We start from the raw sequence: 16,507 nt of genomic DNA on the forward strand, positions 1-16,507 counted from the left end.
CCGTTGCCATGAAGGGGTGTACGTGGTCTGCAACAATCTTTAGGAAAGTGGTACATGTCAAAGTAACATTCACATGAATGCCAGGACCCAAGGTTTCCCAGCAGAACATTGCCCAGAGCATCACACTGCCTCCGCTGGCCTGCCTTCCCATAGTGTATCCTGCAGCCATCTCTTTCCCAGGTAAACGATGCACACGCACCCGGACCCTGTCGCTGGTTCACTGGTTGTCCTTCCTTGGACCACTTTTGGTAGGTACTAACCACTGCATACCAGGAACACCCCATAAGGCCTGCTGTTTTGGAGATGCTCTGACCCACTCATCTAGCCATCACAATTTGGCCCTTGTCAAAGTCGCTCAGATCTTTACACTTGCCCATTTATCCTGCTTCCAACACATGAAATTCAAGAACTGACTGTTCACTTGCTGCCTAATATATCCCACTTCTTGGCAGGTGCCACTGTAATGAGATAATAAATGTTATTCACTTCACCTGTCAGTGGTTTTAATGTTGTGGCTGATCAGTGTGTGTGTGTGTGTGTGTGTGTGTATATATATATATATATATATATATATATATATATATATATATATATATATATATATATATATATACACACACACACACACACACACACACACACCATATTTTCTGGAAATTAAGTCACACCTGGCTATAAGTCGCACTGGGTCAAAATCGCGTTGTTGAGAAAAAAAAATGTTTTGTTAGTGAACAAATTCTGTATAAGTTGCGTTGACAGAGGTTGCATTTGGCAGGCACTGGGACCCGGGAGCAACCGCCCAAATTCCCTTCAGCCACTCAAGATGTCAAACGTGCTCCGTGACGATTACAGTACTTCTGAATCTACACATCGGTCTTGTTGGTCCAGCACATCCCTGAGATGCTCAATCATATTGAGATCTGGGGAATTTGGAGGCCAGGGCAACACCTTGAACTCTTCATCATGTTCCTCAAACCATTCCCAAACAATGTGTGCAGTGTGGCAGGGCGCATTATCCTGCTGAATAAAGGCCACTGCCATCAGGGAATACCGTTACCATGAAGGAGTGTACCTGTCTGCAACGATGTTTAGGTAGGTGGCACGTGTCAAATAGACGTCCACATGAATGGCCGGACCCAGGGTTTCCCAGCAGAACATTGCCCAGAGCATTACACTCTCTCCACCGGCTTGTCGTCTTCCCATGGCGCATCCTGGTGCATTCACTTCCCCAGGTAAACGATGCACACGTACACAGCCGTCAACATGATGTAAAAGAAAACAGGACTCATCGGACCAGGCCACCTACTTTTACTGTTCCAAGGTCCAGTTACGACGCTTGCGTGACCATTGCAAGCACTTTTGATGGTGGACAGGAGTCAGCATGGACAATCTGCCCAGTCTGCGGCTACGCAGCCCCATACACAGCAAGCTGCGATGCACTGTGTGTTCTGACACCTTTCTATCATGACCAGCATTAAGTTATACAGCAATTTGAGTTACAGTAGCTCTTTTGTGGGATTGGACCAGGCGGGCTAGCCTTCGCTCCCCACGTGGATCATTGAGCCATGGGCGCCTATGACCCTGTTGCTGGTTCACCGGTTGTCCTTCCTTGGACCACATTTGGTAAGTACTAACCACTGCATACCGGGAACACCCCATAAGACCTGTCGTTTTGGAGATGCTCTGACCCAGTCGTCAAGCCATCACAATGCTTGTCCTTACGCTTGCCCATTTTTCTGCTTTCAACACATGAAATTCAAGAAATGACTGTTCACTTGCTGCCTAATATATACCACCCCTTGACAGGTGACATTGTAACAAGATAATAAATGTTATTCACTTCACCTTTCAGTGTTTTTAAGTTGTGGCTGATCTGTGTATACTCTAACTCTACAATAAAAGCAGTCTTGAAAAACTTTACAGGCAATATTGCACTAGGGTGGAGTTAAACACATCATACTTAAACAAATATATTTCCAAACACAGTGAAAGACATGACCTCATACCTTCAATGCTGTCTGCTTCTACACTGAAGCCATCATCACTTATGATCTCAAAGCATAGGCGGGGTTGATCTTGGCAAGGAGGACTCTGCTCTTCACTCTCTGAGAGAGGCAACTCGTCATCTGAGCAGGACAGCATCCCTAACGAGAAGGAAGAATGTCTTTTAACTAACATCAATGTTTCATTCAATTGAAAGACCCTGAACTGAAAAAACAAAACAAACAAACACACCAAACAAAAAATAAAACTCAACAAAAAACAAGTATGAAAGAAATAAGAGTATACCTGAGTATTTGTTCCAGTCAGTTAGTGCACTGCGGTTAGCAGAATCCCAAGTTGCTGGCTTGTTGCTGTCTCCACCTCGAGGCAATGAAAGACGATCCCAAGGCCCAGGCCTAAAATAAAAAGATGTTGAAATGCAGAAGTATTTTAAAGCTATATACCAGCAGCCACAAATGAGTGGTTTAGTCATGCCACTGTAGAGTTTACTACACTAATGAACATTTTCTTTTCATTAACATGATATATCGTTACCACTCTTTTGAATTACATACTCTAGTGGAAAAGGTGGGATAAATTGTCCTTAACATAAAACAGCTGGCATGATGTACCATAAAAATGTGTCATTTTCTTTTTAAAATTGAAGAATGTGACTGCCAATGGAAATACAAGTAGGTCCAGCTGAAATGTGACATTTTCTTTATAACAATCACATTAGGACTTTTTTTTTTAGAGACTAAAAGTTAAACTCGCTCTGAATTCCCCACTTTTCCATTTGAACGCTTACCTTGCACTCTCAGAGTCACTACTTTGCTCTTCATTTAGCTTGTCTAAATCAAGAATTCCCTTGACAGTTGGTGTTTTTATGCGTACTCCATACCTGCAATGGGAAAAAGGACTAGATGATTTAGATTCCATTCTGTTCGAGAGTATTGAAAGTATATCAAGACGGCAACAAATGCTAACTATTTCTGCTTACCTGGCTGATACTGAGCTTGACTTGCATGGTTCCTCCAATCCACAAGGGGTGTCTGGCTCTAAAAAGTCAGCTTTTGATTTCTTTGTGGCAATTCGGTCAGAAAGGGAGGACACTCTTTTCATTCGAACCTGCTTTGGCCGAGGTGCTGCTTCTGGTAAAGCTGGTGGGGAAGTCATTGCATCTGGTTCGACAAAGAGATCTGGGGGTAAAACTACAGAACTCGTTGTTTGAGTTCGCCCAACAGGGGTAGTGTTATGAGGTGATGATGGGCTAAGAATACAGGAAACAGTCTTGTTGGGGTCATAATATCCAGCCATAGCTTGGTTGATAATAGCTTGGGCACCTTCTGCTTGATTAGATGCATCTGAGGAGGTTGTTGTTTGCACTGCAGATTGTTTGCTTGTGTGGGCTGTTGTGCTAGCAGATTTCATCCTCCTCTGTGTGGAGGACTCCTTATTTCGTGGCTTCTTTATTCCTGATGTGGAACCATCTCCAGAAGCTTTGGTACACCTGCGTGGCTTCTTAGTATTTGCCGGTAATGAAGCTGTTCCACTGTTACTGGTAGTGAGTAGCTGGGAAATGGTGTTAGAGGTCTGTACCACTGGGGTCACAATTTGTGGGACTTGGGTTGGAATAGTGGCCCCTCCAACTATAGGCAAGTTACCAGCTGCTGCAAGCGTTGCCGACAAGGCATTGCTTTGCAAGAGGCTGGCAATTTGGGTGACACAATTGAAAGAAGGGGAATTTGGAGATGGCAGCTGGAAGGTGTTGCTTTCGGGGTTCTTGACAAAAATCTGACCAAGACGATTAACGAGCAAAATATGTGGAGTGGGATCCACATTGGGTCCACCAACTTCCTTTACCGTAAGAATAGCATGACCTGGTAATGCTTGGGTAACCAACGGTTGTTGGGGTTCCATTGTTGATCTGGGAGTTGAGAAATTTATGGAAATCCTCCGTCCTACGGCAGTTTCTCTTTGCATAGGCATTGTGTTGTACCCATTCACAACAACTGGACCAGAGGCTGGCTGAATTGAAGAAGGCATTGGTTGGCACTGCAAGGAAGGTTGGGAGGTCATGGAGGGAGATGAGGACACTACAGCAACTGTTCTAGAGCCAATAGGTTGTGAGTACGTGGGGTACAGTGGAACAGACACTGTACCTGAAACTGGCCCATATGTCCCAAAGGGCACACCAGTTGCTGATGGCATGGAGAGCATTGACTCTGGTTTCTGTGGCAAATTTGTGGGAACACATGGCATTGTCCCTCTAGAAACTGTGGGGGCAGGATGCCTTGGATCTGTAAGTGGATGTAGTTTGGTTCTGAAACTCTCCATGGGTGGCAAGACTGTCTTGCCCTCAGGAGTTTGAACAGGGTACAGGGGAACATTTAACAAAGGTGCCTGGTTTGGGAATGTTGGACAAGTAACATGTGCAGAGGGGCTGGAAGATAAAGGTTCAGGAGATGATGTATATTTGGGCAACCCTGAGTAAAGGACAGGAGTTTGCTGCGGTAACGTCTGAATTCCATTAACTGGGCCCACTGTTAAAAGGTCAGGAGCATCCCCAGGCAAGTGGTTTGAATTAACTGTAGACCCATCCATAGAAGATACAAAGTGCCCACTACTAGGATCCAAATATATTTCCTTTGACTCTGTAGATTCTTGGGGTTCACTAACAGAATCTTCCTGAACTGGGACCAGATCTGTGAAATGTGCATTGGGTGAAGGTGGATCGCATCTCTCAAGGAACAAGGGTATCTCTGGCTCAACAACTAAACTAGTGTCATGGCAATCATTACCATATGTAGAAAATGCTGTGTTTGGGTCAACAAAATTAGTCAAAGCGTCTTGTGGGAGTATACCTACCACTGGGTCTGACTGCAATGTTTGAGTTATACCAAAGTAATTTTGCTTAGCATTAACCTCTGAGGAATGGGTGTCAACAGAGTTGGACACAGGTTCTAACCGACAACCAATAGATGAAATATCAGAGACAGGACTTGGAAAACATAGCCCATTGCTGGCTTGCAGTTCGTGAGGTTCAGAATTAAGTGATTTGTGTGGCTTTTGGGCCTGATTTGACTTCTTCATGCTCTGGTTATCATTATTAGCTACACTTGTATCACTCTCTGTCCCATCATCTACACCATCAAGTTGGGAAATATGCCGTAATGATGGAGATTTAGGTGTTTGAGAGGCATCCCTTTGAGCCTTGCAAGTCACAACAGTGCGAGTGAAATTGAAGTAGTTCTCCATGTCCTCATCAGAGGAACTATTTCCCCAGTCTTCCCTTGGGTTAACAGTACAAGACAATCTCTGGGCAGACATTGTGGATTTCTCTTCATGTGGCTCCCAGAAGTCCTCCTGGTTGTCTTCACCTTCAACTACAATTTGTGCACTGCAGTTCATAGCAACTCCCTCATTTAGCACTGTTTCTCCAATTTCAAGCTCAGATTTCAGCTCAGGTACCACAGTCAGGTCTGTCTCCAAGCAGAAGGTGGTGTAAGGGTTTTGCATACACAAAGAGTCCCCTAATAGAAAGGCACCATTTTCTGCTGGATGCTCTTGTGGTGATGCTATGAAATTGTGTGGAAGTTCAAGAGAGTCTAACTGATTTAATTCAAAAGGCCGTGATCTCTTGGAGAGGTGGGTGGGAGAGGTGAGGGATCGGTTGGTGCAAGGGGTGCTGCCAACGCCACCTTGCCATGTGGACTGTGAGAGCAGTCCTGAGGTAGAATGGGGTGTCAATATTCCAGAACCCCGAACTGAGGAAGCACTTCGACCAACAGGGCGAGATGATGAAGAGGTCAGCAGGTTTTCAGTAGCACCAAGGGGGAAAACTGGGGAGGTAGGCTGGGAGGTGTTTGAGTGGAGGGAACCACCTGCTCTAGATGCAACTGTGCCCGCTGGGGACCCAAGAGTAGGGGAGCTCATGTGACTGCGGGTACCACTATTATGGGAGTGTGGGCTATGGCGTCGTGGCCTTCGTGTGTCATCCAAATCACTGATAGTCAAGATGTGGTGAGACTTAGATGGGGCAGTTCCTGGGGAAAAACACATCAATGGTCAACAAGCAAAATTCATAACAACATTCTTCAGATGAATGGTGTTATTCTACTTCAATGATTTGATCTTGACTACCTGGACAGGGTAGAGGTCTGAACAGTCCTCCAGCAGGTCTTCTGTTCTGAGGATATGTAGGGATTTTGGGGCGTGCACCAAGGTACGGTTTGGCAAAGACAGATGTGGAAGAATTTGTGGAAGTCAAATCCACTTCTGCATTTTCAGATTCTAATGGAAGTATATATGTTTATATGAACATTTCTGCTGTCATCCCATGTTTATTTTCATATATGTATTTGGCAAATGCTTTCATCCAAAGTTATTCTGTACAGCGCATTCAAGGTATATATATATATTATCAGTTTGTGTGTCCCCTGGTAATTGAACCCATGACCTTGTTGTTGCTAGCACCATGATCTACCAGTTCTCCAAAAATCCCAAAATCTCCAAACTATAACTTCTTAGGCAATTACATTGTGTAGTACTTACCTGAGTGGGTGCATGAACTGTGGGCAATTGTGCAATTTTCTCCCTGGTAAGGCAACTCTTCCACTGGTTTTTCCTGAACAGGTGGTCGGACCTCCCTAACACGAAATGTGTATTTGCAGCGATGAACTGGGTTTACAGTACTCCAATACCAACGAGAGCATCTAAAATGAAACAAAACAAAAACAAAATCTTAATGTGCAAGTTAATGTGCAATCAAGGTATACATACATTATATCTGGAGCAAATGCCTTTTAAAACAAGATGATATCAAAATTGACTTACTCGTAACCCACAGGGAAAAGTTTTCCATGACAAGCCGATAATTCATTTAGCTTTCCCAGCTTCTCTACAAGTAAAGAACCTGAACAATACAAAATTACATTATTCATTTACACATTATATAATATTATTATGAGAGACCGTATCTTTGTATCTTTAAAACATAAAGAAACCAACCAATCATTAAATTGATAGATTCCGGCTCCAACCCAGTCAAAAACTTCCTGCGAAGACTTATCCCTTCAAAATCCACATAAACTCTGCGGAGTACTTCAAACCCTTGACCAGATATCATCTGGAAAATTAAAGACAAAAAGTGTTCTCAATTTAGCTGTTCAATGCCTGCCCTCCCTCCCCCCGCCTATAACTAACTAGACTATAACTAAAGTACAAGCAAATAAACTGAAAGCATACTTTTCCACTTATAAGGTCACGGTGCTTGTGGCAGAAGACTCTCTTATCATCCTGGAAGACACAGTTGCGGAAGCGGGCACACATGAAGTGGTAGTTGCTCTGGCATGAAGTAAGGCAGCAACCGACCGTGGCCCCAGTTCGGTTACATCGTTCACAACGCTATGGAAGGGAAGATGGATGATTTGCAAAACCATTAATCAAATAAATTCACATCTAAGTAAACAAACATTCTAGAAAGCTTAACAGATCAAATATGAGTGTATAAGAATATCAGGGATACAAAATCATTAGAGGAGAAAAAAAGTGACAGTCACAGGTGGTCCTGGGACATGTTTAATTTTTGTATTACATTTCCAACTAAAGCAAAGACTTTGTGTAAATGGATGTGCCATTGTTTATCCAATCTTTAAAAAAAAAATTTAAACGGATGTGGTCGGATCTCTCAAATACAGTGTACATGTGAGGAAAATAATGAATTTAATCCGTTTTGGAATAAGGCTGTAACATAACAAAATGTGGAAAAAGTGAAGCGCTGTGAATACTTTCCGGATGCACTGTATAAACGAGAAGGTTTTGAAAAATGTGTTGTCATTATTATAGTGAAAAAATTACTTTCCCTATTCCACAACATTTAAGACCTCCACAGATTCTGTTTTCATCATATTCTAAGGCTCATATAAAATCCTGAATTAAGACCACCCGGTTTCAGCAAAATGAATTGTCTACACTCAGATCTGCATGAATCACATATTCTGTTTTACAAGGAGTAGTTTGAATCCCTGGATAATATATGAGTCAAAATGTATTATTACTTATATCTATTTTAATCTCCATTAATTTATGATTTGTTCAGCATCATGTCATAATATTGTTGAAGTTCTTAAAAAGTGTGAGCAGCGATTCCATTGAACCAGAGGTTTAGGAGATAACGTACCATAAGACGACCTCGTGCTACAGCACTGTGAACATGTAGAAGTGAACCATTATCCTCCTCAAACACCTCTGCAGACCACATGGTGCAGTTCACATGAGCCCATTCATTCTGCCCAAGGTAAAGCAGCCTTCCTGCATCCTGGCAAGAAAAATGTAAATGTCATAAGAGGTGTAATTTCAGCTTTAGTGACACTAATATAATTTTACTTGCATCACAGTTAGGCTTGTTTTCCCTAGTTTTATTAAATGTTACCTGAGAATTTCAACTTCATTAGCACCTTTACAAAAACGTACTATGGCAGTATCGCAGCAAAGTGATGTTACCAGATGGTAACACTTACTTTGATATATTTAATGGTACTAATGATTACCATATCTATATGCCATGGTATTTACATGGTACTCTAAAGTGTTTCAAAGAATACTGTAATATTCCCATAAAAAAAGAAGACAAAAAAGATGTTAATACAATGGTACCATCACCCAAAATCCATGGTAATGCCTTGTTACATTTTGTACAAACAAGCTGTTGTCAAGTCACACACATCTTTTCATAGCATCTTTACAGGAAATTATGCTCTAACAGAAAATGTAATGTCTGTAATGTCTTTAAGTCATCATAATATACGCTGATCAGCCACAACATTAAAACCACCTGCCTAATATTGTGTAGGTCTCTCTCGTGCCGCCAAAATAGCACCAACCCGCATCTCAGAATAGTATTCTGAGATGATATTCTTCTCACCACAATTGTACAGAGCGGTTATCTGAGTTACTGTAGGCTCTGTCAGTTCGAACAAGTCTGGCCATTCTCTGTTGACCTCTCTCATCAACAAGGCGTTTCCATCCGCAGAACTGCCCCTCACTGGATGTTTTTTTTGTTTTTGGCACCATTCAGAGTAAATTCTACAGACTGTTGTGTGTGAAAATCCCAGGAGATCAGCAGTTACAGAAATACTCAAACCAGCCCATCTGGCACCAACAATCATGCCATGGTCCAAATCACTGTGATCACATTTTCCCCCATTCTGATGGTTGATGTGAAAATTAACTGAAGCTCCTGACCCATATCTGCATGATTTTATACACTGCACTGCTGCCACATGATTGACTGATTAGATAAAAACATGGATGATTGTTGGTGCCAGATGAGCTGGTTTGAGTATTTCTGTAACTGCTGATCTCCTGGGGCCTGTCTAGATTTCCTGACTATACTTTGTGATCATTTCAATGCCACTTTGGTGAATTAAAGTAACAAATTTCCTTCCGAAACAGCAAAATCTGTACAATATTCCAAACTTTTGGCCGCCAGTGTGTGTGTATATATATATATATATATATATATATATATATATATATATATATATATATATATATATTTGTATGTTATCTATTATAAGGTTATAAAAACAATAGGGCAAAAATATTACTTCTATAGACATGAAGATCTTAAAGTGAGAATCTTGAGTCCAGATGATACAATCCCTCCAAAAAAGTAAATAATAATAGTAATAATAATAATCTGAGAACATTAAGTCCTTTAAGGTTTGTTTTACTGCATACCATGAACGTCATCATGTTATGTTCAGGAACATAGTTAACAAGTTCACCGTCAATGAAAAACTTTAATGTACTTACACTGGCCTTTGCATCACCATATTTTTGGCACAGAGCGCACTGCCTCTCGTCTTCTTTTGACCAACCTGTGTCCAGGTCTGCTTTAGCTGGTCGACCCTTCTTGCCTGAACAAACCACCATAATCAAATTTTTCATTTGTTCACCCACAATGGTTACTATTGGCATTTAATACTGCAGGTGTTTATTTACCTTTCAGTCTTAATGCCCTCATCTCCATATAGTGACTATGGCCCAAAGGTGTGGACAAATCTGGTTCTTCCCCCACCTTAACATCAGTGTGTCCTCCAAAAACATGCAAGGTGTCATCCAACACCTTACTACAGCCATCTCGCTCCCGCCATTGTGCATAAACATGTTCATAATTTGGTGGCATCACAGCATGTGAAAGCATCCCACTATAACACAAGGGAGGGTGCAAGAAGGAAAGAGAGCATGTATGATTATCAAATATGCAACAGGACAACTGGAGGTCAATTTCTTAAAGGGATAGTTTGCCCAAAACTAGAAATGCTGTCATTTACTCACTCTTATGTTGTTCTAAACCCATACAACTTGCTTTCTTCTGTGGAACAAGGAAGATGTTAGGCAGTATGCTAGACTTAGACACCATTCAATTTCATTTCACCTTTTTCCATACAATAACAGTAAAGAGTGACTGAAGCTGACATTCTGCCTAATATCTTACTTTGTGTTCCACCAAAGAATGTCATATTGGTTTGGAACAGCATAAAGGTGAGTAAATAATGACAGAATTTTCATTTTTGGGTGAACTATACCTTTAACATTGCTATACAATTAGTCCTAAAGAAGAAAATAATAATAAAACACCACTGCATCACTGTTTTTTACTCAAGATAATATTTGGGCAAGCAGGATCCATTTGTGAATATCCATTGTGATTGCCAAGAAAGGCAAACACTAAAATCCCGTAAATCTGACAGCGAATGCTTACGCTGGCAGATGTTTGGAGTGTGGATCCCACACTTTTGGATCTTGACTGTTGAACCAACTGTAAACGTCCTCGAAGAGCTGGAAAGGAGTGAAAAGTACATTTTAAAACCATCACACTATTTAAAAAAATGATAAAAATGATATGATATACAGTGTCTGATGATATACAAAGTATGAAACTATTAGTGAAAATTAGGGGTGTAACGGTTCAAATTTCTCACGGTTCAGTTTGTATAACAAAATCCAAAGTAAAAATATTCTATTTGGTAACAAACGCTTCAAGAGATTTGCCCTCACTATAAATAACCATGGTTTTACTACAGTAACCATAGTTTAACCATGGTATTTGTAGTAAAATCATAGTAACCACAAAATTAACATGGTTACTGTCATGGTTACAATACTATAGTAAAATCATGGTTACTATATGGAAACTACAGAATTACTGTTGTAAAACAATGGTTAGTTGTATAAAAACTATGATTTCTGCCAAGAAATCAATGGTGACAGCAGTCATGGCTACTACAATATTACTATAGTAAAACCATGGTTACTATATGGCTACTACAGAATTACTGAATAAAACCATTGTTTATTTTCATTAGTGTCCTTAACTAAATGTATTTTTTTCTCTAATTATTAACTCAACATTTAACTTAATACCTGCATTTATGATACATGCATCAACACAAAGTGCATTTCATACTCAACACAACATATTTTCAACATTCGGAAGCTGTACATGACTATAGAAGGAAAAACCTTGCTGTTAAAATGGATGCAGGAAGGAATGTTGTAACGAAACGCGAGTGTTTTAATCATATGTGGAAATCCCACATCTTCATTCAAAAAGACGGAGGGGAGGGGGTGCAGTTTCAGGCACGCCTGCAGCTCTGTGTGTATTGCGTGCGATCTAATCAAACATCAATGTATTACCAGGCACTCGTGTTGAGCAGTGTCTGCTAACAGTGCCTGTTTTGTAAAGGTTTTATGGCCTTTGCTGTTGTGACTGCCTGCAAACAGAAAAAGTTCCCAGACAGGAGACTTGAATGACACGGGTGCTTCTCTATTTTGCGACTTATTTTCTTAGCTTGCCATTTTCAACTTCACACTAACGCATGCAGAACTGCGATGTCATCAACTGATTTAACATGCTTACAGTTAAGAGGACAGCTTATCTCTGTACAAAGTTGACCCATGTGAAACAGGCAGAGCATGTCTACAGAGCAATACAGGTGCATTAGTGGAGGTTATAACAGCGCTTGTCTGTTTGGCTATTTATTTTCTTCGCCAAACTGTATGAACCAGATGCGTCATTAAACTTGAGATGAACCGCAGTGCAAATGCTTACCGAACCATGGGTGGCGAACTGTATGGTTTGTTTTTTTACCGAGAACCGTTACACCCCTAGTAAAAATGTGTCTATTATGCAACATTTCCTAAGAAAAAAAATAAATAAAATGTATTACAAATGATACGCATATCAATTTGAGTCATAAGCTCAAATATAAAAAAAGAATGAAATAATTTCTTAGGGTGAGTGTCACTAAACTCTCTAGTTTAGTAGTCAGAGCACTGATCAGGGAGTTGGCCATTTCTAGGGCTGTCCAAATTGCTAAATCTTTCCAGTGCACAGAAATGTTAGCTTCCGAAAAATTCCCACAATGTAGTAGTGCAGAATCTTCAAATGCCTTCTTAATTTTACATAAATCTTTCTGATTAACATTTTCAGAATCATAAAAATGTGTTTATTTCTTAGTTTAAATGGAAGAAACAACAACAACAACAACAACAACAGATTTTCAATGTGGTCGCATATTTTTAAACCCCAATGTCCAATATATACAAGTATAAAAGGACAAAGTCATCCGACATATGACAAAAATAAGTATCTGTAGCGCATTACTTGGTTTAATGTATTCTAGAAAAAACTTGAGCTCGTCAAAAATGTACACCAATGACGCATCTACAGTCATATATATATATATATATAAAAAAAAAGGAAACATAAGACAGTAAAACTGTATCTGTCAGCTGCTGAAGTCAGACAAATACCAACTAAAGTCACAGTCATTTCCTAACTATGAATAAATACTCCAGAGCTTGTGTTTCTAAACAGTGAATGATTAGTAGGGTTTACACGAGAGGTATTTGAGCTTAAACAACTCTGATTGGTTGGGTTATAATTATACCAAATACTGATCTACTATTTAAACTTATTATTAGTGGTGCATCACTATTGTAATCTCACGTACTTATTATTATTATTATTCCAGGTTGACTTATTTTACTTAGGATGGCAAGTAGCCTTGATAAGTATCACCTTGGTAACTGCCTAGCAACCAGATGGGGTTATCCTAGCAACCAAGTAACAAATCACATATCTCTGCACCAGAACATCGTAGAGACTTCATGTTTGGTTTGTTTGACTCAGTCTAGCAAGGAGCATTTTGAGTATCACCCTGGTAACTGCCTAGCAACCCGATGGAACACCCTAGCAACCATAGAACAACACCAATATCTCTGCACCAGAACATCCTACTGTCATGGGGGTTGCCTCTTTCAACTTGGGGCAGTTGGAGGGACATAGTGGTGAGAAATCTTGCCACGGCAAGCACCACTCACATTTTCTTCAGGAAATGTACCTATCTAGTTATTCTTATTCTTATTATTATTCTGTACAAACTTCGGCACCTATCTCGTCCCGCACCGTTTGTAGTAGACCCATGAATTAGGTGTCAAATCGACCGGCCTATTGACGACACCTGTGCGATGACTTTTCTTAGGGGTTGGGGGTAAGGTGCACCCCTGGGGGGCAAAAAATGTCCCGAAAATGTACCATTGACATACTATGGCGAGGGTCTCGCCCATGAAAAAAATGTGTTTCCCTACTATGGCAGTCAATGCAAGAAAGTTAACAGATCATATCTCCCAATCAGAATGTTGTAGAGACATGTGGGTGGGTTCATTTCACTCGAGCTTCCAATCAGTCTTTAGGTATCATCTTGGAAATGGTATAGCCGCTCCCTAGCAACCATTTATGGCACCCTAACAACCGCACACATAGACTTCCATTCAAAATGGCTCAGGATATCTTCAGAACAGAATGTCGTAGACACATAGGGATTGGCTCTTTTGAGTCAGGTTAGTAAGCAGCCAATAAGATTCACTCTGGTCACTGGCTAGCCATGCACTAGCAACCATTTAGAACACCCTTGCAACCACCCCCCCATTAACTTCCATTCAAAATGTCTCAGAAGGATATCTTCAGAACAGAATGTTTTAGAGACTTGCGGATTGGCTCCACTGAGTCAGGTTAGTAAGCGGCCAATAAGAATCACTCTGTTCCCTGGCTAGCCACACCCTGGCAACCATTTAGAGCACCCTATCAACCAACTCTTATTGCTTTCACTTAGAGTGTGATATCTTCGAATCAGAATGTCCTAGAGACATGAGAGTTGGCTTGTTTTAACTAGGTGAGCAATCAGTCTTCAAATATCATCATGGGAACTACTTAGCCATGCCATAGTAACCATTTAGAGCACCCTAGCAACCAAACACCATTGACTTCCATTCAAAATCACTAAGATGGGTATCTCAGGATCAGAATGTCGTAGAGACTTCCGGGTTGACTTATTTCACTCAGGATAGCAAAGAGCCATGTTAAGTATCACCCTGGTAACTGCTTAGAAACCAGACGGGGTTACCCTAGCAACCAAGTAACAAATCACATATCTCTGCACCAGAACGACAAAGACTTCTGGTTTCGTTCACTGGACTCAGGGTAGCAAGGAGCCTTTTGAGTATCTCCTTGGTAACTGCCTAGCAACCAAATGAGCTATCTATCTATCTATCTACCTGATAGACTGAATGGTCTTATAATTTTTAAACTTTTAAAACTACTACTTAAACTTGTAACTACTTCAAACTTAAAACCTTCAAACTTCAAGCTTTTACAGCTACTTCAAACTTTCATGCTAGGCTTTCTCAAGCCAACATCAGTTTGTCTTGACAAACTTTTTTATCTAGTATCACTTGTATTTGTTATATTGGTTATTTTAAAAAAGCATCAATAATATACAAGAATCTGACCGTCAGATAGTACGAGCGTGCAAGGGCAGTGGGTCTTTGTTCCTCTGGTAAAGCTTCCTCTTCGTCCAGATGATTACGAATGACCTTAACCACATCTTCATGGAAGGATGTCTGCTCAGCAAAAAAGAAACTCATATTTGTTATTCTGTATTTCTGTTCCTTCTAAAATTAAAATAAAAACAGTTAAAGGTTATGCAGTTTCATTCATTTCTGTGCCTAAAACTTAAGCATAATGACTTAAAGGGATAGTTCACCCAAAAATGAAAATTCTCTCAATGTTTACTCGCCCTCATTTCATCCCAGATGTGTGTGACTTACTTTCTTCTGATGAACACAAAAGAAGATTTTTAGAACAATATCTCAGCTCTGTAGGTCTTCACAATGCAAATGAATGGGTACCAACATTTTGAAGGTCCAAAAACTACTAAGGTAGCATAAAAATAGTAAAAAGGACTTAAATATTAATCTGTTTCAGACTCACACCTACCATATCCCTTGGATTTAACCAATGGAGTATTATGGATTACTTTTATGCTGCCTATGTGTGCTTTTGGACCTACAATGTTTTGGTACTATTCACATTGCACAGTATGGACCAACAGATCTGAGAAATTCTTCTAAAGAACTTTGTGTTCAGCAGGAGGAGGAAGGTCATAAACATCTGGGATGGCATGAGGGTGAGTAAATAATGAGAGAATTTTAATTTTGGGGTGAACTACCCCACTAAAATGCTGGGTTAGGTTTAATTACATCTGCAAGGAAAATTACTTTGTAGAGTAATGATCTGTACTCATGAAAACTGTCTTATTTAGTTTGTGAGCAGTATGGGAAGCCAAACACTACAAAAGTGTTATGGAACTGCGTTGCCAAACTGAAACCGCGGAATACAGAGCAAGGCTGGTCTTTTTTAACCACCAGCTTCAACCACACAACTCATTTTAATTAAAACAAGAATTCTGCTTCTAATAGTTAAAATTTTTTGGTCTGTTTGTTGCTTTCAAAACAACAGACTTTGTGGCACAGAGAAAAACAAGAACAATTATTAATTGCACCTTTGGATCAAAAAGTTCGCTCTTAAAGGTTTAGTTCACCCAAAAATGAAAATCCTCTCATGATTTACTTTACCTTTAAGCCATCCCAGATGTGTATGAATTTCCTTCTTCAGCAGAACTGAAGTGATGATTAAGCACATTTCATCTCTGTTTGTCCATACAATGCAAGTGAATGGGTGCCATTAGACTGCTGACTATTTGGTCAAAAGGCAAATTTAGGCAGCATAAAAGTAATCCATACGACTCCAGTTAATGTCTTCTGAAGCAAACCAATAGGTTTGTGTAAAAAAATGAATCGATAATTAAAACTTTATTAACTTTAAAAAAAATCACTTCCTGCCAGCAGTCGATGCATCAGTGATGTAAGCGCAACGGCGCGTTCACACAAGAAGTCGGAAGCGAGCACTTTTTATACAACGGAGGAACAAACGTCACGCGAGAGTTAGGTCATTTCAAACAATAATACAGCGCTGGAAGAAGAACCGATTTAAAATTAAAACATTTTAATGATCTATTTGTTTCTACCACCAACCTATCGGTTTGCTTCAGAAGACATTAAATGATCGACTGGAGTCATTTGGATTACTTTTATGCTGCCTAAATTTGCCTTC

General features: G+C 40.2%; 1 protein-coding gene across 1 annotated transcript in view; it reads right to left on the reverse strand.

The window, feature by feature from the left end:
* The window catches only part of LOC127422178 (histone-lysine N-methyltransferase 2B-like), a 67,634-nt gene that overhangs the window by 12,401 nt on the left and 38,726 nt on the right, over positions 1-16,507 (reverse strand). Inside the window, exons 20-33 of the mRNA XM_051665514.1 lie at positions 14,845-14,955; positions 10,754-10,830; positions 9,991-10,196; positions 9,802-9,905; positions 8,165-8,302; positions 7,231-7,389; positions 6,994-7,111; positions 6,820-6,898; positions 6,538-6,698; positions 6,127-6,276; positions 2,984-6,029; positions 2,792-2,884; positions 2,290-2,399; positions 2,007-2,144 (exon numbers count right to left, since the gene is read on the reverse strand). Coding sequence (XP_051521474.1) covers positions 2,007-2,144; positions 2,290-2,399; positions 2,792-2,884; positions 2,984-6,029; positions 6,127-6,276; positions 6,538-6,698; positions 6,820-6,898; positions 6,994-7,111; positions 7,231-7,389; positions 8,165-8,302; positions 9,802-9,905; positions 9,991-10,196; positions 10,754-10,830; positions 14,845-14,955 — 4,690 coding nt within the window. The remainder of the gene's footprint in view (positions 1-2,006; positions 2,145-2,289; positions 2,400-2,791; positions 2,885-2,983; positions 6,030-6,126; positions 6,277-6,537; positions 6,699-6,819; positions 6,899-6,993; positions 7,112-7,230; positions 7,390-8,164; positions 8,303-9,801; positions 9,906-9,990; positions 10,197-10,753; positions 10,831-14,844; positions 14,956-16,507) is intronic.

This window comes from Myxocyprinus asiaticus, chromosome 31 (genome assembly GCF_019703515.2).
Source record: "Myxocyprinus asiaticus isolate MX2 ecotype Aquarium Trade chromosome 31, UBuf_Myxa_2, whole genome shotgun sequence".
Classification (NCBI taxonomy): domain Eukaryota; kingdom Metazoa; phylum Chordata; class Actinopteri; order Cypriniformes; family Catostomidae; genus Myxocyprinus; species Myxocyprinus asiaticus.